At 40.3% G+C, this 14161-nt stretch overlaps 1 protein-coding gene across 1 annotated transcript in view; it reads left to right on the top strand.

Moving 5' to 3' along the window:
• The window catches only part of LOC134676870 (polypeptide N-acetylgalactosaminyltransferase 1-like), a 49032-nt gene that overhangs the window by 19727 nt on the left and 15144 nt on the right, over positions 1–14161 (top strand). The window contains exons 8-13 of the mRNA XM_063535253.1: positions 50–145; positions 1366–1445; positions 1905–2041; positions 2860–3033; positions 5854–5941; positions 7362–7530. Of these exons, the coding sequence (XP_063391323.1) occupies positions 50–145; positions 1366–1445; positions 1905–2041; positions 2860–3033; positions 5854–5941; positions 7362–7530 (744 nt within the window). The remainder of the gene's footprint in view (positions 1–49; positions 146–1365; positions 1446–1904; positions 2042–2859; positions 3034–5853; positions 5942–7361; positions 7531–14161) is intronic.

Below are 14161 nucleotides of genomic sequence, written 5' to 3' on the forward strand. Positions count from 1 at the left end.
AGGAACCTGAGACCAAGGGAGCGCACTTGTTTAAACATTATAATTGCAGGTGGCGGCACCTTAGAAACGATCCCTTGCTCCCGTGTCGGGCACGTGTTCCGTGCCTTCCACCCTTACGGCCTGCCGGCCACCAGCGACACGCACGGTAAGCCCCCCCTCTCTCACTGACACGTGCCGTGTTGCAGGCGGAGGCGTTCTCGAGATGCTGCCGTGCTCGCGTGTCGGACACGTGTTCCGCGTCTTCCATCCGTATGATGTTCCGTATTCAGATACGTTGGGTGAGTGCGTGTTACGTGTTACAGAGACGGAGTAAGTGTTGGGATACGGATGACAATTGAAAATTGTTGTTTTTGTTGGAATTACTAATAAGTATTTATTGCGCAGTTTTATAGTTTTACGCACTTGTCTTGTTGTTGTCTTGTTGGAGCCGCTATCTTCCAATGGCTCGGGCACGTAGTCCAGATGGGGGAAGATCGCGCAGTCTGGAGGGAGTACTCTTGAGTACCAAATGGCCGAAGGCCGTCTGGACGCCCTAGGTTCCGCTGGAGAGACGAAGTGCAGAAAGACCTTAGCGAACTCGGCGCCGTCGACTGGACAGAAACGGCTTTGGACAGAGTAGCATGGCGGTCTTTGGTGTCGGAGGCCAAGCTAGATCCACTTCGGATCGTTGCGCCCCAGCAGTAAGTAAGTAAGTACTTGTCCGGCGTGAACTGTGAACGTAACTATTGAAAATTACATAAGAATAGGTGGCGTAAAGCAGCTTTGCTAGTGTCGTCTTCTGTTATTCGAAAATAAAGTAATGCTCACCTCTGGTCTCCAAAATGTCGGCCCTGTTCAGATGGAGCGTTTTCCACTGGCACGCGCGCTTCGTCTTATTTGTACAGGGTTTTAGTACATAACTCGTAACTCGCCCGGAATTCACCCACTTCTGTGTATGTAATGTAGTGCTGTAGATGTATGTAAGTGTATGTTGTACTAACGCTACGTATACGATGCTAGATTTCTTGAGAACTTAGGATCTTAACAGTGATGAAGGTAAGACAGCACAAACGATTGTTCACACGAGTCGAATATTTATAATTGTGTCAATTAAACTACTGTAGGTACCTACTAGGTACATATCTCATTAGAGCTATGTTAGTCGCTTTTAACTTTATCGTGGACGTCCTAAAACGACAACCAAGACAGCAGCCATTGGCAGACGTTTAACTCCATGATAAAGCATTCAAGAAATCACATTAGTTTGTTGTCTGTTTCTTTTTGATGTTTTGTGCCCTGCAATCAGTGTACCTACTTACAATTTGTGTATATTTAACGTATTTGTACCTAATGTACCTATATATTATAGTGTGTTTGATCTAACAGGAATCAATACAGCGCGTATGGCGGAAGTGTGGATGGATGACTACGCGGAGTTGTTCTACCTGCACCGGCCTGATCTACGAGTGAGCATCTTGCCATTTAAACATCGGTACACACACACACACACACACACATTCACGCACACACATACACACACACACACACACACACAGAAACTATAAAAATGCATTTCTTGTCTACGATAAAAAAATTGAATCATTTTTTCACTAGATATGTGTCGCTTAACATCAAACTCTTTTCATAATACCAAAATCGCATGATCTGACATATGGATTTACCCGAGTTTGAAGTTAAGCGACTCATATATTCTTGTGAGAAAAATATTGTTTATGTAATAAAGTACTAATATGTTTCCCGAATCTTCGAATAATAATCTAGGTATGGTGTTTCCAGAGTATCATAGCGACCAGGGGAGAAATACCTACTGGCTAAAATGAGAGTTTTGTCTTACTACCACCACTTAGCCCTATGTTGTATTACCAGCTATTAATTTCTTAATCATATTTGTGGCTTATCAACAGAAAAGTCCAAAAATCGGCGACGTCACCCATCGCAAGGTCCTTCGAGAGAAGCTCCACTGCAAGAGCTTCCAATGGTACCTCGACAACGTCTACCAGGAGAAGTACGTGCCCGTGCGCGACTCGCAGGCCTACGGCAGGTGAGCTGGCTGATACTGTCCTCGCTAGCCTCGTGACAATAAACGACCTCGCGCCTCTCGCCCGTTTAGGCCACTCGGCCGGCAATATGTTATACCTTTAAGATTGGTTGAGAAAAACTCACTGCAAGGGCTTCCAGCAGTAGTTCCTCGTCACCGTGTACATTCAAGAGTAAAAATATGGGTGCATATAACTTGCTCAAAAATATGTCCCATAGTTCTTAATTCGCTGACATAAGAGCTATGGTGTGACATATATTTGAGTATGATATGTGCATGTGCACCGATATTTTTACACTTGACTGTACCAGGAAAAGTATGTGCCCGTGCGGAGCTCGCAGGCTTCCGGCAGGTGAAGAACTTTACTATAGGCCGGGAAATGTATTGCCGGCCGAGTGGGATTGAAGTGGGCAAAAGGGAGACGAGGTCGCTTAGTTACATGAGGCTGGCATTCCTATTCCAGCCGTGATATAGCTTTTTTTACAAAATATATTTTATTATTGGAACTTGTGCGTTTTAAGGTTATAAATTGTATGGAGATGACAGCTGATACCGAACCCAAGATATTTAAAAAATACTGGGTATAGGGTAATTCGCCAGTAACTGGCCACCCTAAACCAAAAACGAATTCTATTCACCCATAAAGTACAGTTTAGTATAAGGTAGCCAGTTATTGAAACCTTATACTAAGATGAATCCTGTTTATAGGTGAATAGGTTTCATTTTTATTTTAGGACGGCCAGTAACTAAAGTGGCCAGTTACTGGCGAATTATCCTACCTCTAATTTAACATGTGTCCGTTAATATTCGTTTTTTTTCAGAGTTTCTAACGCGGCAACGAACCTATGCCTCGACTCGATGCAGCGCGAGGGAGAGGGCACGCCGCTCGGCTTCTATCCTTGTCACGTCAGGATGACCGACACGCAGTTCCTGACTCTGTCACACGCGGGGCACCTGAGAGACGAGGAGAGATGCGCAGAGATACAGTTCAGGAGGTTCGTTTTGATGTTTGTTTATGATTTTATCGCATGCCCGCTACACCGCTGCTACGCCGGCGCGGAGTCGCAGGCACGTGCCGGCACCGTCACGACATCGCCGCACGCACCACGTGACCGCTGCTCGATATGGTATCGTCTTGGGTCGTCCCATTCGTTTTTCGTCAAGTTCTTAAATTAGTTATATTCTGCTTTCGTCACTCATTCTACATTCGTCGCAATCGTCGGTGGCTTTCAATGTAGAATGAGTGACGAAAGCAGAATAGGACTAATTTAAGAACTTGACGAAAAATGAATGGGACGACCCAAGACGATACCCTCGATATACGCTGGCTCGTCATAGCCTGAGACACGTCACGACATGTACGGCAATCGTACGCTTCCGGCACGTCACTTGCGATTCTGTGCCGGCGCCGTGTTGTGAGCGGTGCGGCCGATCCTTTACTCGGCGTTCCGGTTCCGTTCCTGACGATAACTAATACTCCTCTAATTCCTATTGATATTTTCAGAGAAATTACTGAACAGTGAGTAGAATAATTTTTAAGAGATTCAGATTTAAAACTAGTCCGTCGTGAATTTTTAAATTCCAAGTAAAGAAGAGTAATTAAAATAGTTGATCTCAATTATATTGTAGTATAATCGTCTGTGAAGACAACGCGCCTTTGAATTATTTGCCATGCATTTTATGCTCTCTAAAACAGCACTGTGAAAACAACTGTAGTGGCTACATTGAGCCCTGACCGTGAGCACTCAACTTTGCAGTTTCAGTGAGTGGTTCCGGCGCGTGATCAAGTCGATAGTGTCGCTATTCGCGTGAGTTTGTCTGTCTGTGACGATACAGTATACCTGCACCTAACAAGCGTCCCTTTTTGGCCCAGTGGTTGACTGGTAGAGAATGCCTTATGGCATTAAGTCCGCCATTTGTACTTACAATTTCATGTGCAATGAAGTATAAATATACCTATAGTAGGATACTCGTAGTAGTCGCACCTGTCATTTGTATGTTTTAGTCATCAGGCACGTCGATAATCATTGTTGTATTTACTAACTACTTATATTAGCGTCTGCCCGCGGCTTCGTCTGCGTGGGATGGGATTAGTAATTCTACTGATTGTGTCTTCGAAAGTTTCTGGAAAAATGTACAAGAAACAAAGGATATTTTTTGTAATAAAATTGAAAATTCCATTTTTAAAATTACATATTTCCTTTGTTTCGTGTGAAATTTTCCTGCCATTTATGTTAGAGTCGGACCAAGCTAACTCTGCCTGGTATTTGCAATAACAAAGTGTGACAATGTCACCATAAATGTCAAATATGCAAATCAATAATACAAATATGAGTTTTATATTGATGGTCCGTCAGTTTGTCCTAGGTATTCAAGAGAATGCAAAAATGAGCGATACACGGACACCGCATTACGAAGTGTTTGCAAAGAATACGAGGACACCACACATATGTACAATTTTACTTGTAAAATGTTACCAATCCAGTAACACAATAGAGTTGTTTTATACTATAATAACCCAAGAACACCCCTAAAGCTTAATAATAATACATTTAAAGTACCCGAGTAGTGAGTGGCCCTAGTTGTGGACGCAGCTGAAATAAGCGGTCGCTCTGTCATACAAAACTTGTGCAGTCAACGCTAAAAATATGGGTGTAGACAACTTACTCAAAAATATGTCCCATGGTTCTTAATTCACTGACATAAGAGTTATGGGACATATTTTTGAAATGATTTGTACACCCATATTGTTACCGTTGACTGTACGGGGGAGCATGTGTGGTGACCTTGATTGACTTGTGTGCTCCGTCTAGTAGTTGAGGCGGTCTGTGGAGCGATATCTGTGAGGGGGAGATGATGGGGCCTCACCGGGATGATGGTAAATCAAAGTCAGGATCCAGGACGAGTGGGTGTTTATTAACTTAAATAAAAAGGCACCTGTAACAATACAGGTTACGTGTTAACTAAATAACAGATATGTATAAAAACGGTATCGTCATGGGTCGTCCCATTCGTTTTTCGTCAAGTTCTTAAATTAGTCCTATTCTGCTTTCGTCACTCATTCTACATCCGTCATAATCGTCGGTGGCTTTCAATGTAAAACGAGTGACGAAAGCAGAATAGGACTAATTTAAGAACATGACGAAAAACGAATGTGACGACCCAAGACGATACCATAAAAACACTTTCGTAATTTACTTAGAAGGTTAGAAGTTACTATAACTTACAATATGTGTATGATGATGTAGATATCTGGAAGGTGTGCAACTGTGCACTGTGCAAGTGTGCAGGGTCACAAAACGAGCACTATAGTACTGCACAGCACTTATGTATTATGTTTACGTTTCACTAATTAAAATCACAATTTAACGGTTGTGTTTAGAAACTTGGGAAGTACAGTCTGTTAGAATAAAATATGATGTTTATTGATCGAAGTATTGGATCGAACTGAAAATAAAAATCATTGAATGGAATTTGAAGAAGGATTTGAATTTGAAAAGGGAATTTAGAATTTGTATGATGCCAGAAATGGTATGAAGATTGATAGTGTAACGTTTCGTTATACGCACCGTTACAATATCAGTATCACCCAGGGAAGGTGAAGGCGGCAGCTAGAGGAACAGCCGGCCTAGCCAAGGTTTCAATCGCTATCGCTTCGACAACGAAAAACATTATGGCTCTCTTTCACTCTTCCATATTAGCGCGACAGTGACAGTTGCGTTTCGATCGCTACGGAGCGTAAGCGATTGGCATCTTGGCTACGCGGCCAGTACCTATAGCGCGTATTAGACTAGTGGAACCGTGTGTGCCCGCAGGGACGCGCACCTCTCGGGGGAGGACGAGAGCGCCGCGCGGGTCGTCGTCATGGTCGCCTGCCGGGACAAACCTGCTCATAACAAAATGGTAATTATATATATTTTGTTCAATTTGCCTATTTTAATCCCCGACGCCAGGCGTGGCTCACTCCGCGATTTCGTCGCATCGTAACGTACAAGTACAGTCGACGTCAAAGAGATCTTTACGACTAACGTTACAAAAAATTATTTACACGACTTTATTGTCATAGCATTTAGGTCGTGTAAACATTTTTTTGTTACTTTGGCTGTAAATTTCTCTTTGACGTCGACTGTACATCCGTCCCACACCAATTTTGGTGGCTAGCCATAAGCCGCGCGTGACGCTTGCGCCACCTAGCGGTCATATCTGTCCTAATCGTAACAGACGCGTTTTGTTATAGTTTGAATAATCTCAGGTGAATTTTTCGGGCTCGGACCCTAATCTGTTAAACAAAAGATATTGTTTCCTTTATGCAGTGGTTACAATACTTACTGCTAATAGCCCCGACGTAAGTAACGGGAACAAACCCATTTAAAAAGCAAATTTACCATTCTAATTATATGGTTCAAATTCTTGAATCAGCTCATTCGGAGATAACACGTTTTTGCTATCTCTAAAAACAAGACCACCCTAATCATTCTCTGAACAAGTTGTCATATGAATTTGAAGCTTAATACTATCACGATAGTTGCTTGTTAAACGACATGGTTGCTTTGGCACGTGGCTGTAGACCGCTCTTAAAAGAAAACAAAGGCTTTTGTTTAACGGATTAGCACCCGAACTCGAAAAATTCACCTGAGATTATTCAAACTATAGAGAGTGAGTACCGTGTACCCAGTACTATTATTTATTCTGTGCCGACGCAAAAAGAGTGGTGTCATACGTTCGACGTTTGTGTTTTGTGTTCGTAAAATGGCCTTATTTCGCTTGGGTCTTTACATTACATTAGCGACCCGGCGGGTTAACAAAACATACACCTGAACCTTCCTCAAGAATCACTTTATTGATAGGTGAATACCGTACGAAAATCCGTTCAGTAGTTTTGGAGATTATCGCGAATATATAAACAAAAGCACAAAGAGACAGACACGACGGGGGACTTTATTTTATAAGGCGTAGTGATACACCATTATTCCTTTCTTTTCGTACAATAAATTGATTACTTACTTACTTATGTAGGTATGTGGGTAGGGCGAACACAAACAGCTGAAATTCTAATAAAACTTATATTTTTGAATAAATAACAGAAAAATACACCGTCACATTATGCGTCCGAAATCAGTCTCCCCGAATGCCCGGTAACAATTCAAATTCTGCCCAGCGGGTTTTGCCATCCCTTTCACACACACTGACACTCGGCATCACACTTTTTCATTCACATATCGTTCATTCAACAGTTCGTTCTATCACTCCTTACGTTCCAATCCACGCATCCTACATGTATGTCCTTACGTCGTAGCCTTTGTAGTAAAGTACTGTTGTACAGCGGTGGCGCCACATAGCCGCCACGGGGCAGCTGCAGCACCTGGACAGCGGGCTGTGCGTGGACGCGCGCGGCGCGCAAGCCGGCGACGACGTGCGCGCGCGCCCCTGCGCGCCCGGCGACACGCCCTCGCAGAGGTGGGCCTTCGACTATGGTGGAGAGAATTCACATCGTAAGTGTATAGTGTAGGTTCTAGTCACAAAACAGATAAGTACAGAAGTCAATCACATGTATGTACTGTAAGAGTAAAAACACCAGGCACCACTTTATAACAAGATTTATTAGGGAATCACATATATGAGAGTATAGATCTGAAAATAATATGCGAGGACGCTCTCGCGGAGAACCAATCTAAGATGGACGACCACCTCTAGTGATGTGACCTTGCCGGTTATCGTAGTGATGTCAAACACCGATGAAATGACGACCCCACCGTTTAGCTCGGCCATCTTCTGACCCGACCTACGTCCCGTCAGGTCACCGTTATCAAGGCCGCCACTGAAGACTGCCGCAGCCAACGCAGTCGCAGCAAGCTGGGCCTTCACCAGGTGGCGGTAGCCTCCACCAGTTCATTACTGGTTGGCTCCTCCGTTGAGTTGGCTCCTCAACTGGTGGGAGGCTAATGTGGGACACGTCTCATGCATGTGCATAGGTGCCCTCCAATACAGCACATGTAAACAGTACAAACTCTTATTCACGAAACTCTGTAACATACATGTGAAAAGCCTCAGTTCCTTAATATAACCAAGGCGTTATAATTCACCCTAGCGCCATCGATAGGCTTTGCATTAGCATACCACAATGTTGTTCAAAATAATCATGATAAGGTTTCGACGATATATTAATGCGCAAATGGCACAGTTAGACCCTTTGATCACAGGTCCGGCTTGATAGCCGTAAATTATACTGTAATAACCATCACAGTCAAAAGGTCTACTTCTGTAAATACATGAGAAAGATGCAGTTATGATTGGACAGAACTCATGAGCACTCTTTAGCAACATTGTTAATAAATTACATAATCACCCTTAATGGCGACGTAATCAAGTAGGTACTTCATGTCACCGCTTTCTAGCATCGTGACTAATGGCATATAACCACAGATTTGATTATTGGACAAAAAGAAAACATTACCGTGTTAAAATACCACATGCAGGCTAGAATACCACTGCCCTTGTAGGGGCAACGACCGTAGAAGTCAGCCCTTCACGATAAGGCTGTCACGGAGCCCATTGCACGCACTCGTTCTACTGGGCATCTTGAACAGGCACTACTTCAACGTCTACTGGATCCGGAACTGCGCCAGCGATCTCTAGAAGGTATTAATGCAAGCAACCCTTTCAAGGTAACCTTGAGATCATCAGTCTTAAGGTCATTTAAATATCCTTTTGTAAACAAAGTCTCAAGCCAACCTCTCAAAGTCAACAACAAATAGTAAGATATAGATAAAACAGTTATCGGTAGTAGAAATAATGGTCCTCTTAAGGATAATCTCATATCACATACAATGGACCGCCTCTTAAGGCCTACACTGCAGATACCAGAAACAAACTAGCATCTTAAGAATAGTACTATGTTATAAGCAATGGACCGCCTCTTAAGGCCTACACTGCAGAAACCAAAAACAACTAGCCTCTTAAGGATAGTATTGTCGTCAGCAATGGACCGCCTCTTAAGGCCTACACTGCAGAAACCAAAAACAACTAGCCTCTTAAGGATAGTTAATACTATGACATAATTGTCATCAGCAATGGACCGCCTCTTAAGGCCTACACTGCAGAAACCAAAAACAACTAGCCTCTTAAGGTTAGTATTATGTCATCAGCAATGGACCGCCTCTTAAGGCCTACACTGCAGAAACCAAAAACAACTAGCCTCTTAAGGATAGTTAATACTATGACATAATTGTCATCAGCAATGGACCGCCTCTTAAGGCCTACACTGCAGAAACCAAAAACAACTAGCCTCTTAAGGTTAGTATTATATCATCAGCAATGGACCGCCTCTTAAGGCCTACACTGCAGAAACCAAAAACAACTAGCCTCTTAAGGTTAGTATTATATCATCAGCAATGGACCGCCTCTTAAGGCCTACACTGCAGAAACCAAAAACTACTAGCCTCTTAAGGTTAGTATTATGTCATCAGCAATGGACCGCCTCTTAAGGCCTACACTGCAGAAACCAATAACAGATAGTGACAAGCAACAGACCGCTCCTTCAAGCCTTTGTTGCGATTACCGGCGCCAGGAATTAGCCTCTTAAGGATAGCATCCCTTGCCAAGACAAAAGTAACAGCCTTTCTTAAAGAGCACACAATAATTAAAGCTCTATAGCAGACATTGAAGCAACCGGTAGAATTATGAACCAGCCTTTAGAGTAAAATGGTTAACAGTGAGGTGGCATAAAATAACATATCGCAAGCATTACCATGGTTACTACAATATTTAATCAAGCACAATGTGTTTATTTTCTAGGTTTTGTCGGCAAACCCGTTAACAAAACACATTAGTATGACAACAGTAACCCAGTTCTAAATCTGGAATAAAACAAAATCACAACTCGGTTCCTAATCCGAGAGTATGAAATATAAATAATAACTCAGTTCTTAATCCGAGTGTTCAATAAAAGTATAACTCAGTCTTAGTCTGAAAATATAGCCAGTTCTTAATCTGAAAACGGTACCTGAAATAACAGCATTTGCCTTCATTAGTCGGCAAACCCGTTAACAAAACACATTAGTATGACTACAGTAACACAGTTCTAAATCTGAAATTAAAACAAAGTCACAACTCGGTTCCTAATCCGAGAGTAAGTAATATAAATAAAATAATAACTCAGTTCTCAATCCGAGTGTCTAATAAAATTATATCTCAGTTCTTAATCTGAGAATATACTTGTCGTCAGTTCTTAATCTGAAAACGGTACCTGAAATAGCAGCATTTGGCGTTAATATGGAAAATATAGGATAATAAGCAGTTGCTACTATGCAACCAATGTAAATGATCATGTGCAACTTGGCGTGCCTCTTCCGTGCCCCTAAATAAAGGCAACACTCTTACTATACCACGGTTGAACTACAGTAAAGCCTGAACAGAAGTTCATGTTATCGAGGTTCCTCTGTTACCCAGGTTCGCCTTACCGAGGTTTCACAAATTTGTATTTTCAACCATCATGAAAGTGTATATTGATAATGATCAATCAGCTGAATCAATGGCACATATGCTTAAACCATAAAGCTTTCAATCCCAAGACACATGGTTGATTTTCTTCAGCTGTATATGTGCATTTTATGTGTAGGTAACTCATCACATCATCTTATACCTGCACAAAACTAAATAATTTTGTTAAATGCCATGCAAGCACACATTTAAAGGTAAATGAGTTCATAACATAATAAACCACAGTTTATGCAGTTTGCAAAACAAGAAACATTATAATTATTGTTGTTTAATTTTTTTTTTTTAACTTCTGATTTATGAAACCCAGAAGCAATAAGTGTACTGTTTTATAATGCAAACAGTACCATAACACACTACAAGTTCAGACGAAAACCATTAATAACTTCAAACAGTAACTCATGATGACATGATATCCTTCGGTCAATGTTCAGCAGCAGTGAACGGGTTAAAATAGTTACTTAGAAAGCTTTAACCAAGCTATTTACCTTCGTTTGATATTCATCCATTTAACATTTAACTGACCGGTACGTTTAGAGTCCAGTAGCAATTGTATGTAAAAGACATGTACATCATGTAGACCGTCAAAGTCTATATTGACTCCTGAAAGAATTCACCTTGCTTACCATTAGCATCAACTGGCTTTACCAGTGTCATATTCAGCTCAGTAAATAAATATCTAGTTCAATATGTCCATCTCTTCGATAAGATTTAAACATTGGAATCTCCTGTAATCATAATTCATAAGTGCAAGTATATGATTACAACTTATGGTCAAAACTTCACCAGCAATCAAGTTTTGTTATAAGGAAATGCATCTGAAAAATACTGCTAGAACACCAAAGATAATCATTGTCAATAACTCAAACACTTGACAATGTCATAGCAATAACATTCTCTTTATTTGGTAAGTCTGTTTAAATATATGTCTTTGGTACATTTTATAACATGACATTTTGTGAAAAATATTTGCATTGCAAACATAAACCAACATCCCTATGAACAAAACAATCACAACACAACATACTAGTTGTATGCAACGGTTGGATAAACATTTTACAAGTTGGATAAACACATAAAATAATATGTACAGACAGAAATTATCCTTGTTAATTTTCTTGACACTTCTACTGAGATACTACCTTATAATATATATCAGTATGTCTCCAACTTAATATGAATCGCAAGGATGTATGAGGTTATATGAGATATGAAACATCTTTTACAATATTCAGCCCGAGGAGGCTCCGGAAACATGGAGCGACTAAACCTGTCACAGACAATACTAACCAGCTACAAATAGATGCCAATAACTCCTTTTGCTTATTCACAAAGCGCATTTTACCAACCCAGTCCATGTAACACATACTAACCATTAGTATACATGTAAAACATGAACAATCATTTTATTTCTAAATAAATACCTCATTTTCCATGACATCAGAGATTAGTCACTTATCAACATTTTCTGCATATAATGAATTACCTGAACATAATATAACTGGCATCCATAACCAACTAACTTTGAAATATTATCCATGGCGATTTGGGTTCATTATAGAGGTCTGAGCTGATAGGCGCTTTAATGCCTTCAACGGTATGGTAATTCACTTCAAGAATCATTGCTGTCAAATTTCTGGAAATTACACAACTCAAAAACATACTAACAAAGCATTATTTCAGTTGCAATAAGCACACACACACACACACATATGTGAAACAACAATTCCCTTTCCTTACCGGTTTGTATTTTGAAAACTTGGAATCTATTTTAATTTGACTGTAAAGGGAAAGTATTAAGTAGCGCCCATTGTTAATTGTGAAAGCATAATATTACCATACACATAGTATCAATCAAGGCTAAATTTATATTACCAAATTTGTTTTGTATGACTTTTACTTGAATATAATTCTCACACCAGAATACAAATCTTAGAAAATGATTATAGCATTGTGTTAATGTGTCAGGTGTATATAATCACATTATGTTATGTATCTGAAAGCACATGAATCACAAAAATAACACAACATATAAGAGAGGCAGTGAATATTTTACCACTTTGGCCGGGGCCATTCCGGGGAACGTTCCAGGGAACATTCTTATCTGTTGGATCAATGACTTCTTACCTGAGTTAACTTTAATTCTTACTTTGTAATCCCAAGGATTTATTTTATTATACATTACACCATACTGTCAGTCTATGTCTTGTAACCTTCTGCTGTGAATATTGTAATCTCCATCATCATCATTCATCATTATCTTGGAGTCAGCTGTATTTACACTCTCCATATGTATTTTTTTTTTTGACAGTCATGATGCAACGTAAACACATACACTGCAATATAACTGCAATAGGTATCTGAAAGTAAACACAAACACAACACAAGGAAAAGATAGGCGGCAGTAGTTTAGTAGGTTCGTTTAGTTAGGTTAGTTTTGTAAGTTTATCCTTGTAGGTCTTAGACGGTAAGACCTTGTATATTTTAATCCCTAACTGATGAGTGGTGTTGATGCGTTTACTCATTACAATCAGAGTAATTATTTTATATAACGATAACGTTCACAACAATGAAACAAGGAATGACTTTTCCGACAAATCATATCATAGTAGGCGAGGAATCACTATCGCACTTCTGAAGCTGTAAGAGTAAAAACACCAGGCACCACTTTATAACAAGATTTATTAGGGAATCACATATATGAGAGTATAGATCTGAAAATAATATGCGAGGACGCTCTCGCGGAGAACCAATCTAAGATGGACGACCACCTCTAGTGATGTGACCTTGCCGGTTATCGTAGTGATGTCAAACACCGATGAAATGACGACCCCACCGTTTAGTACTTTACTTTTCATACCTACGCTCGGCGGTCGCTCTAGGGTTATGCACAAAAAACTATCGTGGTTAGTGACACTCGTATCTATCGTATCGTATCTCGTATCTAGTTGTTTGATTTATTTTTGAGAATGAAACGGGAAGAATGTAAATATAAAATAATAACATTAATAACTAAAATAGGTATTTTAATTTCAATGTTATTTGTTATGTTGTTATATTCCAAAATTTGTCACAGAAAATATTTTGCGATGACTTAGAGATTGGCGAAATGCAACATTATTATATTTTAAAATGTAATAAATTCACATTCTCATGTACAATGTAATAAATTCGCATTCGCATTCTCTCTGAAACCACTGCTAGCTTAAAAAACGACAATTCACCGTTTAATGTTGAATTTAAACAACCGTCCACTGTACAGTCAGCAGCAGATATACCTGAGCGGGCAAGGTGTCCAAGAAAACATATACAGTTCAATCGTCACAAAAATAAGGACATCTAAGATGTCATTTTCACGTAGGCTTTCAGTTCGTCACAAATACCTTAACTTCTGAGTTTTTCTTTAACACGTACACCCTTATTTAATCACAATGACAATAACGGTTAAAAAGTCAGTGGTAACTAAGCAATCAAATTCAAGCTGCTGTCATTAATACCTACACGCACTGCCAATCACGTACGTCAGCAGCCAGGGTGCCACCAGTTGCTAAGCAGTTGTTATTTCAATGGTAACTAAGCATCAACATTTTATCTGTTTAACTTTAAAATAAATACTGTAGCACTACG

Source organism: Cydia fagiglandana, chromosome 25 (assembly GCF_963556715.1).
Source record: "Cydia fagiglandana chromosome 25, ilCydFagi1.1, whole genome shotgun sequence".
NCBI classification, from domain to species: domain Eukaryota; kingdom Metazoa; phylum Arthropoda; class Insecta; order Lepidoptera; family Tortricidae; genus Cydia; species Cydia fagiglandana.